This window comes from Suillus subalutaceus (assembly GCF_016647625.1).
Source record: "Suillus subalutaceus strain FC151 chromosome Unknown DFJ58scaffold_131, whole genome shotgun sequence".
In the NCBI taxonomy this organism is placed as follows: domain Eukaryota; kingdom Fungi; phylum Basidiomycota; class Agaricomycetes; order Boletales; family Suillaceae; genus Suillus; species Suillus subalutaceus.
This window is the reverse complement of record NW_024540380.1, coordinates 109,665-124,277: the sequence shown is the minus strand read 5'-3', so window position 1 is coordinate 124,277 and position 14,613 is coordinate 109,665. Positions and strand designations below refer to the sequence as shown.

General features: G+C 49.2%; 3 protein-coding genes across 3 annotated transcripts; all 3 read left to right on the top strand.

The window, feature by feature from the left end:
* The first annotated feature begins 462 nt into the window (after positions 1–462).
* On the top strand, positions 463–3,479 carry DFJ58DRAFT_688988 (Chs5p-Arf1p-binding proteins-domain-containing protein). The gene is made up of 12 exons (XM_041383356.1): positions 463–599; positions 652–694; positions 749–822; positions 873–1,021; positions 1,074–1,166; positions 1,222–1,397; positions 1,451–1,636; positions 1,695–1,912; positions 1,961–2,107; positions 2,154–2,777; positions 2,834–3,127; positions 3,176–3,479. Exons 1-12 carry the CDS (start codon positions 552–554, stop codon positions 3,341–3,343), a joined length of 2,220 nt encoding a protein of 739 aa, XP_041239253.1. The 5' UTR covers positions 463–551; the 3' UTR covers positions 3,344–3,479.
* Positions 3,480–3,626: 147 nt separating this feature from the next.
* DFJ58DRAFT_857859 (uncharacterized protein) lies at positions 3,627–6,527 on the top strand (the record flags this gene model as incomplete). The annotated part of the gene is made up of 8 exons (XM_041393955.1): positions 3,627–3,673; positions 3,698–3,782; positions 3,838–4,194; positions 4,267–4,339; positions 4,378–4,919; positions 5,451–5,945; positions 6,026–6,060; positions 6,082–6,527. The coding sequence occupies 8 exons, from the start codon at positions 3,627–3,629 to the stop codon at positions 6,260–6,262; spliced, it is 1,815 nt and encodes a 604-aa protein (XP_041239252.1). The 3' UTR covers positions 6,263–6,527.
* Positions 6,528–10,323: 3,796 nt separating this feature from the next.
* Positions 10,324–13,477, top strand: DFJ58DRAFT_748627 (uncharacterized protein; the record flags this gene model as incomplete). Its single annotated transcript, XM_041387604.1, has 11 exons — positions 10,324–10,883; positions 10,932–11,050; positions 11,101–11,271; positions 11,322–11,346; positions 11,405–11,792; positions 11,844–11,914; positions 11,974–12,301; positions 12,358–12,478; positions 12,530–12,743; positions 12,796–12,811; positions 12,863–13,477. 11 exons carry the CDS (start codon positions 10,324–10,326, stop codon positions 13,475–13,477), a joined length of 2,628 nt encoding a protein of 875 aa, XP_041239251.1.
* Positions 13,478–14,613: the final 1,136 nt, after the last annotated feature.

The window sequence follows — 14,613 nt, the reverse complement described above, 5'->3', positions numbered from 1 at the left end:
ACAGTTTGGGGCGAGTTATACGGTACCGAGCAGTATGCAGTGCCCCGTGGGTGGCGTGTCAACGTGCAACGGTGCCAGTTGAGCGGAAACGGTGTAGGCAGTGAATTAATATTGGGAGCGACTGTGAGGTACCCCTGGTTTCACCTTCTTACGGTCTTCTTGAGGAACTTGCCTTGAGTGATGGCCAGATGACCGTTTCCTCCTAGTCTCCTGGAGTCAGACCTTGATAGGCCTTGATAGAAAGAAGCCAGCCAATCTCCCGAGGAGGATTGTGATTTAAGGTATACTGGAGATGAAGATTTCATCTGTTGCAAGGGCATGGGTGCGTGGATCCGCCCATCACATCTCAGATCTCAACCACGATATCATTTGATATGATCTGTCGAAGTAAGAAGAAACTTTCAACCTAAAGCAGGTCGCACAGCCACAGGCGTTGTTTGGCAACAGCCTTGGTAACAAACATGGCGCGTCTTCAACATCGTCCTTGATATTGCGAGGTGGCAGGTACGCCAGTTGACAGCATAACTTACTTTGAATAGACGTCGATCGTCATGGCGGACGCAACGGCGTCCTTTAAAGACGTCCCAGAGCTATTCGAGGTTGGCACAATTCTCATGGCTGCGGACCAATGTCAGGCTCACTCTGTTTCAGGTTGAGCTTGGAGAAGCTTTAACAGCAAGGACCGAAAGCCTTGGTCAGTCAAGCATGTTTCGACCTTACTTATTCAAACATTGACCATGCATAATAGCAACATTCCGCGAACTTGGCCCCCCAGACCTCTGTCATATTGTGAAGAGCACAGGACGTACTGGACAACGCGATGTGAGTTCTAACATCTGGAATATGTGACGCGCATCTTAACCATTGGTTAGATTGGCTCATATCATTTTGTATCCGGAGTGGATGCGTCCTCTTCAGCATCCCTCGCCGCGTACATTAATTCTCTCACATACTCCATCGAGGACAATTCTGCTTGGTTTTCGAAGAGTACAGCATGGAAAGTCAGGAATGGCTGTTATTGGTTTGTTCTCGCTACATTTATACCTCTATATATGCTGAATACTTTGTTAAAGCTGCTTCAACGCGTTCTCTCGCGTCGATATCCGTGTAGATGTGAAGATCCCAGGAGGTGTCGTTGCCTATGTTGTAGATCTTCGTGGCGAGCGGTGCGTGTTCCCTTATAGCACGTATCAACTTATTGATTGTGGTTGTGGGCTCTAGACACGAAGCGACTCCAGAAATATGGCAGGAAACATACCTCTCTGCGCTGCTTCGGGCTATCCTCTACTCCGACGACCCGACTTACTGGTTGGAAGCTTACCGCAAGCTCGATCCTATCACTACAATTGAAGGCGAACTCCGATTTTTGCAGGCGGCTGAGGCCTTATTTATGAAGGGTGAGCGCTTTACCTTTTGGCCTTGCTTGTTCAAGAAGCTGATCCCAATATAGGATGGCAGGTCGGATCAGATCCCGAGATACAGGTTGCTACTGTGGTTTCTAACCACTTGACTGCGGGTGTAATGAAGTACTTCGGCGACAGTGGTCGCTGTCAGCCAGCAGCTAACTTATTTGAGAAACTGGCTGCACGAGAGCCGGAGATTGCCTCGCTCCTGGCAAGAAGTTACATTGGAATGAGTGCGCTGGTTTCTTCCTCTTTCAAGACGCCGTCCCGTCTGACATTCTTTATGACAAGATGAGGAAGTAAAGGCAGTTCAGATCATCTCTGCCGCCATGAAGCATACTCCACACTCTTACACCCTTCTTCACGTGCAGAGTGATTTCCTTCGGTCTAAGGGCAGGCCGGACTGGGCATTAAAACTTGCGAGAGAGGCTGTTAACTGTGCACCGAGTGAATTTGTTACTTGGGAGAAGCTCACTGAGCTATACATTGATACAAAAGACTACGAATCGGTATGCAGCTTTCTTGAGTGCAGTCAATTTCACTGACCGCCACCACAGGCACTTTTAACGCTGAACTCATGTCCAATGTTCACTTTCAATGGACGTGATGCTCACCGTGCTCTTGTACCTGCAAAGGTTCACTTGCCTTTCCAGCGCCAGATTGGCGACATCCTCCCCGAAAAAACGAAAAGTGATGACGATGTGGTTCGTGAGAACATTATATTGCTGTTCCCATCTCATGTGTCTTCAGGCCGATCCTGCCCTCCTTCGCCTTCCTGCGCCTGGTCTTCGTGGAACGTGGGCGAGGGCCTATTCCTTGCTTACACGTCTTGTTGCTGATATAGGCTGGGACGAGTTGCTGAAGACGCGGAGTGTGGTGTTTGTTATGGAAGAAGAGTACCGGATGCAGAAGGCCCAGGCAGACATCCAAAAAGTGGTGACCAGCAACGGTGCACGAGATGTGAACAAAAACGTCACAGTGATCCACGAGGATGGCTCTATGACCGCGGGGAGTGCAACGCTCGCAGACGATGACGCGTCAACACGAGGGATGTCCAGCCCCCTCTCGGAATCAGAGAGCAAGCCCGAACTTGAGAATGGGCTGAATGTTTCCGCCATCCCGATCATCCGTGTGTCCTCAGAATCTGACACAGAACGCGAAATTGCAGAGTCCACTCGTAATGGCATTGCGGAACAGGACGAGGCAACAGAGTCAGCGAGCGTGCAAGGCATGACACTCGAGAAGCCGGTGCAGGCTGCCGGGGAGGAGCCTGAGCCATCGCAGCTGTCAAACTCCAGTCAGGAGACGTTCTCATTCACAAACAAGCGCCTGTGTGAGCGGTGGCTAGATAACCTGTTTATGGTCCTTTACGAGGTAAGAATCACTCCACAACTGGCAGGTCGTTCTTTGAATACAACGCATCTTCCCAGGACTTGCGGGTGTGGACTATCTTCCGAGCAGAAGTCGCACATTTCAAAACACAGCACGTTGCATACCGGAAAACTGGCCTAGAATGGGAGATCCTCGGAGACCTAGGCATACGCTTACACCACAAAGAGGAGGCTAAAGAGGCTTATCAGCGATGCCTAGACACTTCGCGTTACTCCCAAAAGCCATGGGCGAAACTTTTAGAAATGTATGCCGAAGAAGGAGACATCACGCGCACAATTCAGGCTGCGATACGAGTAGCAGCATACCAATATGCTGATTATACGGAGATGACCGTACGTGATGTCCCCTTTGTCTAGGAAACTAGCTCACCTTGCCTACAGTATCCAACGCTGATTGCGCGGTGCTTCTTCAAGTTGGGCCAGATTCATGGTCATGCCAAGATCTCGTTTACTCTTCTGAGCATGGGTTTACCCGACCCGATCCTGAAAATCATGGATAGCTACCTTCAATATGGAAAGACGTTTAAGGTGGAGGGATATGACTTTTAATCACTAGTATTCTTGTTCTTTGTCCATACCGTTTTGATACCTCCATTGTGATTCATGTGAATGCTTCGCTTCGCTTAAGATTAATTTTAATGATGTGAAGGCGAAAAATGGCGTTCCACAATGCACCAGGTTCATGATTGCCTTTCTAAGCCATCCGGAGGATAAGTTTCCGCCCAATTAGCTGTCAATCCACAGCGTTTCTTTCCATTTCCTTAGTCAACACCCACCATCTCATCGTATTTGAACAGGCGTAGCATCAGAGCCTTCAGTAGTTAGGTATCAGATGTACAGCGAGCTCGACATCATGGGGGACTCTCCTATCCGACGACTGTCCACCACCAGCTCAAACAGCAGCCTGAAGCGAGAAGAAGATCTCATCAATGCCTACGAAGCAGAGGAAGAACGGATCATCAACGTATTGTCTCGCAAACTCGAGCAGGTATGTAAGGGGTCACTTCTCTCTTTGAAAGTGACTTATTCCATGTCGTGCACAGCTTCGGGAGGAGAAAATTCAACTTGAAAACGTGCTCGAGGCAGAGTCGGAATCTCACGTAAATAGGCTTAGTCGGGAATTGTCTGCACTTCGACTTCAGCAGCAACGGCAGCAACAACAACAGCAACAGCAATCTGGGACAAATGGGATCACTGCTCCCCCAGACCACAGTGTGGGAGTTCCGATGTTTATAGCTGGTCGGGACCCTATGGTCCCAAGTGCAGAAGTCATGCTGGAAGCCATGAGACGGGAAAACGAGCAGTTGCGTAACCGCCTAGTTGACACAGAAAGAGATTATGTGCGAGTATCGCGGTTAAACGAGGTGTATCGCGAAGAGCTCCTTGAACATAGGAGACGGGTGAGCACTGGCTTTTGATCTGTCTTTTGTGTATTCAACCGTGCCTTCTCATATTCAAGCTCGGTCTGTCAGTCGACAACCTTGTTGGCCTGTCCTCGGCAGATCCGTATTCGCAGCCTACACATCGACGATCTGTGTCCAATCTGTCATCGCCTAGTACATCTGTGACGCAGCCTTCACAAGCAATCCATGGTGTCCCTATCCCCCGACCTTCCTCCTCGATACGGCGCCCAATAAACAATATGTCAGAAAGCAATACACCATTATCGCACTCTCCTTCCTCGACAGAGTCACCATTCCCATTCTCGCCTATTGTCGGCACAAATCCTACAAGTTATGTCAGTAATGGGACGCATATGACGACGCCACCATCGTCTGCTTCGTTGACGTCAAATCCTCCATCAACATTCACTGTTCCTCATATGTTGTCCTATCCCTCGGTGCCACCGCCATCGCTGTCTTCTTCATATGGATCACCTGTGGTGTCGTACATACCACATCGCGACCACTCACTGTCTCCTGTGGTCCCTCCAAGTAGGCGCAGTTCGAACGCACGAGGAAACATTGAGCGTCGCTTCGCGGACCCAATCAGGAATAATAGGAGTCGAAGCAGACATGAGAGTGTTGAGAGGGGCGCGCGCGTCGCGGAGACAGGGCAGTTGATTCCTCGGTCTCGCCGTGACAGTCAAAGCATTGCAGCCACGTCATCGGAGGTACCTGCGGCAGTGGAGGGCTGACAGTCCAGATGAAAGTTCGTAGGCTTTTCTTTCTGACTTTTCTAACGCTACCATACATCGTTTTATGCTATCTTTGCTACTGGAAAACTCATGTATGTAATAATGCTCATCAGCCATTGTGGTCCACGTCCCAAGAGTTCGAACAATGTGCTATGTATATGGGAGTACACCGCCTCTCGTGTTAGGACCCCGCACACCGACGGAGATGAGCAGCAGTTTACGAACACTGTATTCGGCAGACCTCAACAACTTACTTTCTCCTAAAAACTCTGTCTCTACCATCGGTTACGGTCTATTCGTGATGGATGGTCATTTCGTGAGTCACACTTTTCGCGGGATTTTTATGACATACCGTTACCACCTTTTCACGCCAAAAAGATAGGAGTCTTGTTTGTAGATTTTCGGGGTCCTCCCGCCGTGACACATAATTCGGATCCGCGGAAGCTTTTGAGTCACGCGCGGGCTCGGTATAAAAACGCGTCGGGGAAGCATCGCCCCTTTTTTTCAATGTCTTACCAGTACCCATACACCCAGGGAAATATGTCAATGCCCCCAACGCCCCCAACACCATATTCATGGGAGACGACAGAGCTCGACAACAACATTCCAGAGCAGCTTGATCAGCCTGCTCAACACGCTTTGAATCCACAGCAACAGCCTCAAAATGTATACGCCATGTCGCCGCCTATGATTGAGCTTCAAGAGCACGTACCCATTGTTCCAAGTCAACGCCGCAGTGAGATCCCACAGCACCTGCATCATGTGTCATCAGCGTCAGGGACTTCTTCAAGAAGACGAAATGTCATGTCCCAAGATATGAGACCTCATATACACATTGATACGACGCGTCATATGGCAGCTGGCACTAGTCCGCCTTCTGGCACACCGTCTGCTAGCGGTGTGCATTCAGTCGGACCGGTGCGAGCGAAATTACCGCCCGCACACAATATGGTGCATCCATATCGTCGCCCCCAGAGTGCGAACCCAAGACGAGAGAATGAATCAAATCCACACGTGAGACATTCAAGTAGCAGTCACACACCAGATCCGTCGGGGCTAGCAGCCCAAACACACGCTCCTACCTCATTACACAGGTGAGCGGTCGTGCATTGATATCCACTCAAGTTATGTGTTCCTAATCTTATTGTAGGACCGCCATCATCAGCCCGTCTCACGTCATCCCCCCTATACCATCCAACGCGACTTTTATACCCAGAGCCGATTACTTCTTTTGCAGCGAGAGTAGAGTGACAACGGCAATGTTTGAACTTCCAGGAGTGAAGAAGAGCGACCTGAAGGTCGAGTTATCAAGATGCCAGAACGGTGTGTGAAACAAGTTTCGATCACAGGAGAATCCCGACAACCACTTCCAGATGGTCTGATCGCACTCAAAGAACGCAAGTATGGCAAGTTCCGCAGGATAATTCCCGTTCGTTATGATACCAAGGCGAGTAGGCCGAATTCCCCTACGATTCTGCGGCTCAAGTGCACATTTTCTTCAGAAGGAAGACGTATCCGTCGCCTTAGAGGACGGTGTTCTCATTCTTCGCATACACCTTGGGCCACCGCTTGAGCCTGAAGAGTCAGAAATGATTCCTATACCATGAGTGAGCCTGACTTCAAGTTCTCTCCAAAGTCGTCCATTGTATGCCATCTGTTCCGGTGGGAGTGGTGTGACGTCTGATACCTTGTTCTCTCTGCCTCGCTAACACGTCTAGCTTTAAAAATTTGCACAAACTTGCACTGTCGACTTGCTTTGATCGTTTCGCTGTCATCGTTCGGCCTCGAAGTTCTTAGATTGTTACATCTTGGCTTCCATAGTCTAGTATAATATATTCATACATATATATATTCCACACCCACTGTAGCAATGTAGTAGTATATATGTTCTTTGTGATACCACACGATATCACCGTTTTAGGTCGGCCCATAGCAAAAAAATTGTATCCGCAAATAACCTCAAATAACCTGGGCTCTCGGGTTGCTCTCGGGAGATATTTATGGCTCCTGATTCGTGCTCATGTGCTTTATATCAGTCTTATCGATCATCTTCAATAGGCGCTAATGCACTGGCAGGGTCTTCAGAGTTACAAATACGGTGATGTGTGACCTGTTCCAACTCGGGGCTTTTACGCTTAATGGCCTTCAGTTACCAGCAGTATACCGTAAGTTATAACCGAGAGACCCCAGAAACATACGGAACCGGTCCGTGTATCTTAATTCTCGGTTAATTCCTATTGAAAATTGCACAGGCTGCTTATGTACTCCTTGCCTTCCATCATCGTACTCCACATCGTCCTCCACATCGTCCTCCCCATTGTCCTCCGTCCTCCCATCATATTGTCCTCCCCATCGACCTCCCTCTCGTTCTGTCCATCAAGGCAAAATCAACGAGTTGCGCACGCTGGCTTATCTTTATCACCACTCGCTTGTTTATCTTCCGTGCACTCGATCCTTGGCCTCCCATCAAGATCTGCCTCGTTCATACCATCCACCACCACAATATGTTCCTCTGCCGAATCCCTACTTCCCGCCCCCCAGTTCTTCCTACCTAAAGAGACGAGGGCAATCTTCAACCATCAACCGCAGCAGTTTATGCAGTTGAAGAGTTTTTTTCAAGGGCATTTCCGCCACGCTCATCTGCCGGCCGGGGCTTAAGAAGATTCGCGGCTTAGTCCCCAACGCTGGCAACTTTGATTTCGAAAACACTACGGTAAAGGTATGTTTCGATATTGATTACATTCATAACGACTTTTCTTACAGCGAATGCAGGACTATTTCAAGAAAGCTTGAGGTCGCCGAATAGAATATCCGAATATCATTGGCATCCAAGTTGGCTCTAAGGATCGCGACGAAGTCATCCCCGCAGAGATGTGCATTATCGCCCCAGATCAGCGATACACCCGAAAACTCCCTCCCGAATTTTCACCGTAAAACAAGTGAGTTAGCCGCGAAGATAGCTTTGGAATGATGGAGACATGTGATGGATGCAGCAAGGTACTTGTTCGAAATGCACTAAACGCCCACATTCTACTAGGGGAATGTGGGCAACGTTGCTCATAGGTCTTACATATATATACTCCAGTGAATAATCTGTTTTATATGCTACGCGATGGTGTTTGGGGGATTTCGGGCTTCGGATGTTCGGATTTGAATGTTATCAAATGTCGGAACCGAATGAGGCTCCGAGTTGGAACAGGGCACCACATACTCTTACAAATAGGCCAATGGGCGCTTGCCATCAATTTTACGCGACGCCGCTGCGGTTCCTGGTAACCTGTTATCATTCGGACCTTTCTCGGTTCCTTCGAACGACTTTAAACCCTGTGCACACAAAGTCCGGACACCCTCACATCATTCACAATGAAAAGACCCCAGACTCTGCTCAACATCTTCGCTTCAAGTTAATGTTGCAGCCGCATCACCAAGCAGTGTATAATCCTCAACTCCCCACTCTCCACACGCCGGCTCCCGCCCTCCCCAACCCCGCGCTACCGTCTTTTCCTTGTTAGCGTCTCTCCTTCTGAGTCGTTACTCCTGTCGATGATGTGGCACTTACACCTCGTTAGGACGTTGTGTTATTTGTATCCTAGCATCTAGTACATCAATGAATACAATTATATGATGGATAGTCTTATACACTGAGGGCGCGTATCCAGCTACCGTAAAATAAAGCGCGCCTCGAGTTCTGGAGCAGGACGAGAGCGGTGGAAGTTACGGAAGAATGGAATTTCGTACGATGAAGTGCATATGGGGGAGCCTTACTCGTGAGTTAGAAGGGGGGCACTTTGGACAAGCAAAAAATGGGTAATGAAGAGCACACAGCCGCGAAGCCTGCTTACGGCCGTAAAATGGGTCAGAGTGTCTTGTTGTAGGTTGAGTAGACTGAGGTTTGGTGGCGCCTAGGGTATCATCATCTACACAGTGCGCCATCGAGAGTACCGAGCTGTGAGACGGTAACATCGGGGAAGTGGGGTGGAACGAGTCGAGTGCAGTGATATGATTGCGTATAGTATGCTGCGGCCGCAGATACGGCTCCGGTACAGCGGTACTCCTCTAATATCTGGTCGAAGGGCATTAACAAGCGTGCAGGATGGCGTTGGCGTGAATGGTATGGTTATTTGAGGCGCTGGTTGCTGCAGTGCATCACGATGTGTGGTGTAATGTTGGGAGCCGCAGTGCTGAGCCTGGTGTCCGTTGCCTGCAGGCCGTGCCACTGAATTTTGCGTGACATGGCGGCGCTGCAATAGGGCCAAATCACTGTTAAGATTTGAATGGCGTGACTGAAGATGCACACCTTGACGAGTGATACTTCTCGATGCACGGTAGGTATGAGTGGAATCACGATCACGAGTGCCAATGCCCAGTGACGCGTGAATATCAATGCTCTGTGCCACTCGATCGTCAAAAGCGCATCTTCTCAAGCTTTTCCCGTACTTCGAAGGTTTAGTATTGCGGCTCCAAGTTCAGCAGTGGTGCATCCCCAGCGAGGCGGTGCCGTCCGTAATGTGTCTATTCGTCGTCGTCGTCGTATCACAGGTAATAGTATTCCCTGTCCAGTGTCCATGTCAGTATTTGAACTCTGTCACAAACACAAATGCTACCATAGCTGCGCATGCGCGACAACTCCGCCGCGCATCTGCTCGGTGACGGCCACGACATTCAGCTGAACCGAAGATGTTGAACAGAGTCTGGGGTCTTTTCATTGTGAATGACGTGAGGGTGTCCGGACTTTTTTCGCTCAGGGTTTGAGGTTGTTCGAAGGAACCGAGAAAGGTCCGAATGATAACAGGTTGCCATGAACTTACGCCGCTGCCAGGGTTACACTGTCCAGATGAACCGGGCCTCACCACCAGCGCTGTGTCCGGTTTACTCATTTGCGAGTGTGCTCGAGGGAGCGGTTGTGGTATTCTTTGACGACGTACTACTCTAACTCGTCAGAACAGTCGTTTGCAAAATAGAGTCTGCTCTCGCTCTTCTTGACCCACCCGCATATGCCCTCTGCGCGCTCTTTAAGTATTCAGACGCGTCAGCTGAAAGTTGGCCCGGGATAATCGATCAAGGGGGTGCATGCGAGGGCATGAGGTGAATGAGCCTAGGTGGGAGAGGTCAAATCTTGGAAGAGCGTGTGAGGCGTAGTTCGAGAAGGCCCGGATTTGATGCACCCTTCTGGACGTCAGCAATTGAAGGACCCTTTTGGGGGCGTTCAACTCAAAAAGGCTCAGGGTACTCCCAACCTCGCAAATCAATGGTGCGTCATGGTGCTTCCTCAGAGCTTCATGTTGATGATCATCGAGGCTCTCAGGCTACTAGATCTTGGGCGAAAGTTTCTATTCCTGCAGCTCAATCACATTGCCCTATGATACTCAAGAAGATCTATGTAGTTCCTCGTATGTCTCATATCAATCCTTATCGATCTTCGATGGGTCCCTGCAAGACCTCAGCTTTGCAAATGGACTATCGAGCGCCTTTCCTTAATTTAAAGTCGCTGTGGTGCTTGGTCTCCGAGTCGCTTTCCGCTGTTCAGATGGATCCCATCACCAGCGGTCTCACTGTTCTTCAGGTCATTCAAACAGTAGCGCAAGCTTCAGCTTTTTTATATGGATATGTTGCTTCCGTCTGCAACGCCGACTCGTCCTGTCAGAGTCCGCTTAATGAGCTCAGCGCAGTCGGTGGCGTCCTCACCACAGTTATGGTAATCGAGAAGGACGACTCTCTTCCACCCAATCTCCGCCATGCACTTTCAAAATTGATGGCCACAGACGGACCAGTTGCAAATTTGCTGGTAGAACTGAAGAGCATTCTGCCAAACGAACAGGCCCGGGAAAGCGGGAAAATGAAGACGATTTCCAGATTGACGTGGCCATTCAAGGAAAAAGCAGCAGGCGCAATCATCGATAGATTGAAATCCTACTGTGACGAGATCACACATATTTTAGCAATCGACACATGGTGATCTTGCTTGCTTGTGAAGATCGCTAATACTAATACCATCGCAAGGAACACGCTCAAGGAAGTCAAACTTGAACTCCAGCAAGTCAGTCGGACACTCCAGGAGGGTAATCGAGGAGTCGAGGAATTTAGGAAGGATTCTGCTGCTCAAAAGGTGCGCGAACAAGGTGAGTCGCTGACTTTCAGTTTCCTCCTCAACCTGTTCAAGCATACATAGCCGAGGAACGTCGAAAGTTACTTGAATGGATGAACTCTCTGTCTTGTACTGAAAAGCACGCTGTCTCCTGTGGTCAGCGCAACCCCGGAACCCGTCGTTGGATTTTCCAAAACGGTCAGTTTGTGGCTTGGAACAACTCAGAAGGCGCATTCCTATGCTTGAATGGCCAGGGTTAGCTCTATCATTTGCCATTGATTGTAGGTCACTAAATCTCGCAACAGCTGGCCACGGAAAGACGATCCTTGCGTAAGTTTAGACTCGTCTGGAGAGCTTTCAGAGCCTACGTTAACTTGTGATACTTCAGCTCGGCTGTCGTTGAGATTGTTCAGCTGCTTCAACAATCTAAAGATGACTGGATCACAAAGATAGGCGAACAGCAAGAATCCAACACGAAAGGGGACCTTGATTCTCTGCGAAACCTCTGGCAGCAAAAACGTGATGCAAAGCCGTGTCCTGTAGATCTGGGATTTCTACGAAAGCTTCTTGTTGAAGTGTCTACGCTAGCTCACCGACCAGTCCTCGTGATTGACGCCTTGGACCAATGTAAGGACTACCCCGACCTGGTCGGACGTCTTGTAAACCTTGCCGAAGATGCTCGACTACGACTTTTCGTCGCCGGTAGAAGCGAGCCAGACATTCAAGACGCCTTTCGTGATCTCCCCACCTTGTCGTTGAAGGACAGTACAGAACAGGTGAGAGCAGATATATGCGCGCACATTACGGAGCAGCTGAAGAATCAGAAGCGTTTGTCACGTCTATCCGACGCGCTGAAGAAGACAGTCTTGGAGAAATTGTTAGAAAAGGCTGAGGGCATGTAAGTATATGAGTTTGCGCTCGTTCTTCGGAAATTCATCGTCATATTATCACACGCAGGTTTCGCTGGGTTCAGTGTCAACTGGACGTCAGCATAACGTGTAAAAGACCCGACAGTATTCGGAAAGCCCTCGACGACCTTCCAGCAGGACTATATGAAACGTATGACAGGACCATTGCCCAGCGTTGCTTACTTTTGCTGGCTGGCGCATTCACCCCTTTGACGCTTGACCAGCTCAACGAAGCGATGACGATCGAGGTTGGGCGGCCGAGTCTCAATGAGGACCTTGGCGTTACGGACATCATGGATATCGTGGCCGCGTGCGGAAGCCTTGTGACCTACAACGAGAGGACTAGGATCATCGCTCTATCCCATTATAGTGTCAAAGTATGACTTATCAATCTTCTTCATCATACTCGTCCGCTGATGCGCTACACAACTAGGAATACTTGATCAGTCGCCCTAATAAGATCCTCAAATCGATCTCAGACATGCACGCACGCATCTGCGAGCTCTTGATAATGTATGTGTTATGCGACTTTGTGGATGAGATATGCGCAGAAGGTGCAATACTACCTTTCACGTATATGAGCTAAGAAACTGATGTTTGTATAGGCACACATCCGGCATTGCGACATCGGCTTTCTGCAAGCCGTGCTGATGTTCAAGTTGCGGATGTCAGCAAAGACCATCCGTTGCTAAGCTATGCAATTCTAGGATGGAAGGACCTTGGACATGTGTCGGATGAGGAACCTTGCGTTATGGATGCCCTGTCACGGCTGAACTCAGAGTTAACATCAAAAAACATCGTGTACTTGCAAATCAAAACGTGCTGGAAAACAAACGCCTGGGTTTAAAATCGTTGAACCTACTACTGATAGGTGGCTGAGTGCTGCTGTAACTTTTCCCTCACTTTTGTTCATTCCGCTTGAACATGAGAAGCTATAGATGATCGAATTCACCGTCAAGCAGCGCCCCCATCTACTGGACGCGGATACTGTCCCTGGTTGGGGTTCTCCCTTGATTTTCGCCATAGCCAAGAACCCCGACTGCCTCAGTGTTCTCCTGAAGGTGGGCGTCGATCTCAACAAGCTTTCTTCCTTCGAACCTTATTTGTGTCACCAATACATTAGTGGCTCCCATGCTCCAATTTCGTGGGCAGCTGTGACTGGAAGCGAAGTCGCCGTGGATTTCCTGCTGTCACAATTGAAGGTCGACCTACCAAGCAACATTCTGTGCATGGCTGTTAGGGCGACAACGCCATCGCATGAATCAATCCGCAAATTTCGTCAACGTGGTGCAGATGTGAATTTCACTGTCGCTATTTTCACCCCTCTCCATTATCTCATTTCGTTTGACCCCAATCGGTTATTCCACCAGTTGCTACCTGTCGTAAAAGCGCTCGTTGAACCATTTTGTAATCTTTCTCTGCAGGACCGTACTGCCAGAACAGTACTACACGTTACTCGTGATGGACGTCTGGAACATATTGTCACATACCTTCTCGAGCGAAACGCAGGGCTGTCAGCAATGGCAGCTCTCCTTCTAGACAAATGGAGCTAGGCTACAAACGAGACGTGGTTTCCCAAGGTTCAAGCAGCAGCTCTTGCTGCTGATCAACCGTGCACCAGAATTAAAGGGAAGGTCATTTCCGCTACTCGGAAATCCAAAATCGTCGAGTTTTCAGTTGCGGTCACTGCCGACCGCGATAACCCTAATCCGATTTGTGCTGTCGTTGTTTCAGCGGTACTCGATAGGGAGCTGTCAAGTGAGTGACCGCTTTCACCCAACTATATAACTTACCGATTGGTGAAGACTACATTGGAGTGCACCAGCTCATTGGCGCCGATCTTTCATGCTGTAATCAGTCATTTCAAACGAAAGTCCAAGATGATTCCCCCGGACTCAAGTTCGACTTTGCATGGCGGCAAAGGGGGCAGCGTGTATCTAGCCGCTTGTTCGACTATCATCAAGGAGACAAAGTTACCAGGATGCTACAGCAGTTAACCGAAGATAAAGACTCGACTGGCACCTCCCTTTTTCTTCAGGTGTCCGAGTACGACCTCCGGAGCTCCGCAGCCTTTGAAAATGTGATCGAGTTCATACTCGTCATCTACAGAGGTCATTCACCTTAGTCTTGAGGTATGTGATAATTCTTCTCAAACATCCGGTGTTCTCATCTTTACGGGCAGGATACTATACCAGCGGTCATCAATCATCTGGGGTCATGATGAGGTGCATGCTAGTGTAGTTATTCATCTATCATGTTGGCGCCTCCTTTGGCCTTCTTTGAGGTGGTAGAAATAGGTATCACGCTAGCTTTGCAACCATCGTCCACAACTGCCCTTCAGTATAGTAACTACATGCAACCCCTACCCTCCACCTTCTTTACGACCGCCCGGGCCAGGGAGGCTACTAGACACTCACTGTATCGCTCAAATTATCAAATCACTTGCATCAACGCTACCGATGGATGAAAAGGTGACGAGACAAACAGAAGCGAGTCTACGTAGATGTCACGGTGCTCATAGACCTGTACATCACATTGCGATAACGAGGGGATGACCCTGACAAGGAGCGACATGAAGGCACGTCAGACATGACGAACATGTTTTTCACATAGACAGAAACTGAAGCGAGGAAAAAACAAGGTTAAGGTTGGAAAGAAAAGGAGATTCGATGCCACGTTTGAGGATATA

What these genes read in the sequence shown, in the direction of transcription:
- DFJ58DRAFT_688988 (XM_041383356.1), top strand. Translation starts at nt 552, where the DNA reads ATGGCGGACGCAACGGCGTCCTTTAAAGACGTCCCAGAGCTATTCGAG. An exon ending in GACGTACTGGACAACGCGAT is followed by an intron (nt 823 to 872) that starts GTGAGTTCTAAC and finishes ACCATTGGTTAG; the next exon opens with ATTGGCTCATATCATTTTGT. An exon ending in CTGATTATACGGAGATGACC is followed by an intron (nt 3,128 to 3,175) that starts GTACGTGATGTC and finishes CCTTGCCTACAG; the next exon opens with TATCCAACGCTGATTGCGCG.